The sequence below is a fragment of the Diadema antillarum genome, unplaced genomic scaffold (genome assembly GCF_040938485.1).
Source record: "Diadema antillarum isolate AM-2024a unplaced genomic scaffold, OU_Dant_1.0 seq00000343_RagTag, whole genome shotgun sequence".
Lineage (NCBI taxonomy): Eukaryota > Metazoa > Echinodermata > Echinoidea > Diadematoida > Diadematidae > Diadema > Diadema antillarum.
The window spans coordinates 1,026,908-1,032,720 of NW_027271355.1; the positions used below are offsets into that span (position 1 = coordinate 1,026,908).

Below are 5,813 nucleotides of genomic sequence, written 5' to 3' on the forward strand. Positions count from 1 at the left end.
TATAGCAACCTGGATTCGAGTGCTCAGTTTGATAAGTTTATTACCAGAAATAAAGACAAACAAACAGAAAATTCCTGTCATCGTCAAAGATCGTGGCATTTTCCGGTCAAACAAGGTATAGTATTGTTGGCTGGCGTTATTCCAATAATAGGAAAAGCTATGTAATAGTATACACCTCTCAACAAACACGACAAAGGGCCTATTTCTGTTTCATCATCATATCATGTTTGAAAGGGAAATGAGTTAAAAATTCATGAAAGGAAATGAATCTTGACACTTACCGAAAACCGATAAAATGCATCAGTTTGTATATACTCAAAACAATGAGTCATGTCATGCGGGGGATTATTCAGCGAACACTTAATGATGTGTCTCTATTTTCCCAGAGTCTCAGAATATATAACCATAATTATGTGATAAAACTTAAAATGATATAAAAATGCTTCATCCCGGTGGGGAAGCGCATGTTTTAGAAAACAAGACACCAAACAGGTTAGTCATCGCGTTCTTTATCAGCGACCAGGATGCGATGTGCATATACATGTATATATATATATATATATATATATATATATATATATTATATATATAGTGCATGAGGCTGAATGCACTATAAAAATATATAAGCACCGACAAATTCTGAATTTGTCCCGAAGGCCAGTTATATTCAATGAGGCCGCAGGCCGAATTGAATATAACTGCCTGAGGGCAAATTCAGAATTTGGAGGTGCTTGTATTGTTATAGTGCAAGAAGAACTCATGCACTATGTGTTATATAAAATAGCATACATAGCCAGGTGAATTATAACAATAGGTAGAAATAGGGAAGTCCAGATCACTTACCAATACCAGTTTCTTTCAAGCTGTGTAGACAAAATCCGGAAGTAACAGTAGAAACTCTTAACAGTCAACAGTTAACACGTAATTAACGCTCTGGAACACCGAACACAAGATCCAAACGTGAAATTCCATACTGAATGGCATAGTTCTAGGCCTATAACATGAGACCATGCCCATCACATCGTCATTGAGTTTGTTCGTTTACTTCTGATAATAAATTTTGACTTTGCATCCATGAAAATGAAGTTGCTGGTGAGTACTTATGTTGGAACTGATGTTGATAGGAGAAGTGTGGGGTGACGCGAGTCCAGCCGTAACGTTAGGACTAGGTCTAGATGTAGGCGTAGATCTGCGAGCGACAGAGCTAACGTTAGTAGTACTAGTAGTAGGAGTAGGACCAGGTCTAGGCGCAACCGGATTCAAGCACGTGCTTGTGGCAGGCATTGTAGGCGTCGACTGGACCCGAGAAATGGTCAAACTCATTCGTCGCTTTTGCTCTTCCTCAACTCGAGAATAATGCTTTATGCTTGTCTCAGATTTGTGTCCGGAGATTGCCATTATATGGCGTGCTTCGAATCCAGCATTATCGAGTTTGTGAATTGAAGTTGCCCGAAGGCAGTGGTTGGTATACACTTTAGAACAATGCGCTTCAGCAGTAATCGACGACATTTTGTTCGCAAGAGTATTCACACCTACGGGAGAATTGTCGTACCATGGATGGCCAGGCCTTGTGGTTGCTTTTGGTCGTTGCCACAATGCATCACAGTGTGGATGTAGGTGTGAGACATATTTCACGAAAGATTCAACGGGGCAGTCATCCTTATGGGTCTCATACATACGACCTTGTTGACTTTGTTCGTCATCAAGCCCTTCCCCACGGTGATTCTTAGTTTTCATGTCTCTAGCCAGATACACATACCTTTGATTCGAAGAGTCAGTTGTGACAGCAAAATCTCCCTTGTTCATGTTGCGGAGATTTTCTCTTCCCCTGTTGCAGAAATGCAACATTAGATCTAAGAAAACCTTATTCTGGAGACCCCTTGGTGTCGTAGGTGAGACAGCAGGTGAAGATTTGATTTTTGACATATCTTCGTCGGTGATAGGGTCCTTATGCCGTACGGATCCTTTCCCAGCCTCTTTCACTTTGTGTAGCACAGCTTTAAACATATCATTTGCACCTTTGAAGTCACCATCGCTACAAATGTTTACGTCAAGCGTTTGTTGAAAGTGTCGCTGAAGACCATAACGAAGTGTGATCAGAGAGCGCTTAGCGTATAGTTCCCCATTTCCCCTACGCACCTCCGCGTAAAATGTACGCAGAAAGCGGCACAAGTCCTGGGCTGACTTGCTTTCAACATCCGTCAGGCTGATTCCTTTTTCCGAGCAGTACGATTCCAAAATTCGAAGCGCGTATTTTATGACATCTTTAGTTTTCTTTGCGTCCTTATTGTCCAAGATGTCGCTTAGATCAGTCTCTGTTAGAGTAGCGAACCTGTTGTTTTCAGCTTCCATGTTTAAATCTACCGCCGAACTACTTAGTAGTCGAGTCCCCCACTACAGTAGTACTACATGAGTTGCTGGCGGCGATATGGATCAAACTTCGATAATAACGATAGTATCGAAAAAAGGTATCGTGATTGTGGCGCAATCGCGTCGATAAGGTGCGGGATTCAGTACTTGATGATTGAAATGAGGGAGCAAAAACCGATAACAAATCGATAGTGGGTTATCGTTGGCAATCGTTATATTTTACGTGCACTATAACTGTTGTCGTGCACTGCCGGCCTGTATCATAAGTATGTATGCTATTTTATATATATATATATATATATTATATGTTTATATATATATATCTGGTGGGTCATCTTCATTTTTATTTTGACTCGCAACTGCATGATTTGACGGATTCGGTGATAGCTAGCAATGGCATAGTGTATTATAGGAGAGAGAGGGAGAGATATGTAGGTGGATGATAGAGATATAAAGGGGGGGGGGGGGTGGGCGGTGGGAGAACACTATATCAGTGAAGTGAATGAGAAAGATGCGCCTCCCGTGGCCCCATCTTCACTGACCTGAGATCCGAAGGAAATCCTCTAGGGAGTGATTATCTCCTTCCATGCAGCGGAGACCTCGACAACATCTCTTCCGCCCTCGGTGGCCATAATTATGAGATTGCATGACTCGCTCCGAAGCTTCTTGTTAGTCTTATCATTGATACTGCCATCGCTGGTGTTTTAATAATGTTTATATCTTCTTCTTCGTAGTCGGACCGGAGAGATATTGAATTTGTCAGTTTAGGTATACTGTTTCCTAACGGAAAATAATGATCCTCACAGTTACAACTAGTGGCGGATCCAAGGGTGGGCGCAGCGGGCGTGCGCCCCTTTATTATTTTTTGTTCTGCTTTGTTTTGTTTTTTATTTGTTTTGTTGTTGTTGTTGTTGTTTGGTTTTTTTTTTTGGTTGTCAGCCGATGAGACCCGGAAGTGGCACGAGAAACGGAAAAAAAAAAATGCACGGGAGCTTATTATTCTTTTAAAGATCTTTTTATTTATTTTTTAATTTTCTATTTCATTTATTTATCTTCTTATTTATTTTGCTTGTCAGCTGATTTAACCCGAAGTGACACCAGAAATATGTTTTTTGGGGTTTTTTTGCCCCCTTAATTTACAGAATTCCTAGATCCGCCGCTGACAAAGCATTTGAGAGTCCTGCCGTTCAAGTTTGTAACCATAAAGGAGGCTTAGTTTAGTTTTATGAAGATTAAGCGCGCCAAACTGTGTATACGTCATTCTCTTTCAATACTGATGTGCAGGTGTTAAAAAATACAAGAAATGGAGCATGTCATGGGGGAAAAGGGAATGTACTGTTGATAGTTTAATGATTGGCGACAACCACGATTTCACGTTAGACGCTGGCGTAACATTCTGTGTTAGGAAAGTTGATCGGCGAAGTAATATTAACCCGTTCCCTATAGACATTCTAAACTTTGTGACTGATTGCATCAGATTGCTGTACATATAGAGTTAATGCCCTATAAAGATGGATGAAGAAGACTGAGTAAAAACTCAAAGTTTACCCGGCTAACAATCGAATCAGGCAGATCAGCAATGAATTATGATAATAAGGTTTTATTTACCCAGGGTATAGCCTCTTCAGTGTTGCCATAACTCTACCAGAGGGCCCTGCCATTGTTATTACCCTATAGCGCTGTCAGGTACCCATTGTATACACCTGGGTCGAAAGGGACATGGTGCTTGGGTACAAGCATCTTGTCCAAGGACGTAAGCAATGGGCGGGATTCGAACTCTGGTACTCCGATCCGGAGTCGGAAGTCTTATCCACTATGCCACAGCATGTTGGGAAAAAAAAACCTTCATGGAAAATAAGTTTCAGCAATCATATGATTATCTTCTTTTTTTTTCAATTGAAGAGAAAACAAGGAAATTGCTCGTGCTACATAACATAAGAAAATTCAACGTGGAAATGACTAGCAAACTCTCTTGAAATTAAATTCATTCGAAAAAAAGTCAATTTGATTTATGTAGTTTATTAATCGTAAATTATAGTTTGAATCGCAACAGGCGTCGCATAACAGAAAAAAATAAGTATGAGTTTAGAAATGTCATCTAGAAATGTGACAAAATTGTATCTTTTGCAATACAAACTATATATCATACATCAGATTTAGAAATATGAAAATGCGATAAAGGGGGAGATCATAATGGGTTTGATGGAGTACCTTTGTACTTTTGCCTCCGACAGAATGTTACAAGGCTTTGTCCTTTTTATATAATGAAAATGTATAATATGTAATGTAGAGAGACATGACATCGCGGCATCGCAGTAATTCACATTAGACGATTACATGAATGGGAAACTTCACTATCTTTGATTTAAACATCTACAGTTCTTTCGGATGCTATTTTTGTTCATCTAGATGTTGACGTCAGTGAATGCCCTGCCACGTACTCGTTGTAACGTATCATGTTATCACGCATGATAATGTATAGGCCTACACTCAACAAAACGTCACTGATATCATAGTTAGAATCCAACGAGAACTTATGGGTATAGATCTCTTTGTTATAATCTCACATCATCTATTTAATTTACCATAGAGGCGTTTATCTTATTCAAATGCAAACTTACATGATGGCTTATTAGTCCATAAATGAATGAATAAAAAAAAAAGTGAAATGAATGAATAATTGAAAAGGAAAATTTTGAGATTTAAAAACCAAGAACCAACCAATCAAACAAACTGTATGATACAAAGATGATCGATTCATAGTGTTCTATGTGTGATGTATTGATAAGTTAACCAACGTGTGGCTTTTTCGTGTCTTTTCGTCTTGCCGTATGACTATGACTATTTCGCCTTATCATTCTAGTTGCTATGGTTACCGCACCGTGCGTGTGGCCCTGAAAGGCCCATCGTTCGCCCAAATGCCACACCACTGCAAACACAGGAAGAACAAGAAATGTCGCTATGGCGACTGGTATGCCTCCGCCATAATGCATGGTTCTCCTTATAGGTCTGTAGTACAATGCCTAATGTGTGATGACAGTTTCACATAATTGGCAAAATATCAAAATGACAGATTTGTCACACATGTGTTGAATGTTCACTTTCCTTGAACTAGGTTTAATCAGATGAATGGCTACATTGTCTAAGAGTGCAGGTATTTGGGGATGTGAGGATTTTTACTTGACGTTTGATACTTTTATAATTTCATTCATTGAGTAATTTCTAAAGGTATCGAGAAAAAGTGTAATTTCAGTTTTATATAGTAAAATGTTAGCACTTTAACCTGGCCTTTGACCCTTGACATTTGACCCTATGACCCTATAATTCCCAAGAGAACTACTGTCAGGTAGAACATGCATAAATATGTGCTACAAGGTTGTAAGTTACATGGTAGATACCTTGAGTCACTTCCAAAACATGGAGGAAGAAGTGAATTTTAGCAC

At 39.4% G+C, this 5,813-nt stretch overlaps 1 protein-coding gene across 1 annotated transcript; it reads right to left on the reverse strand.

The window, feature by feature from the left end:
- Window positions 1-1,041: 1,041 nt before the first annotated feature.
- On the reverse strand, window positions 1,042-2,352 carry LOC139730932 (uncharacterized). The gene has a single exon (XM_071641814.1). It carries the CDS (start codon window positions 2,350-2,352, stop codon window positions 1,042-1,044), a length of 1,311 nt encoding a protein of 436 aa, XP_071497915.1.
- Between the last annotated feature and the right edge of the window lie 3,461 nt (window positions 2,353-5,813).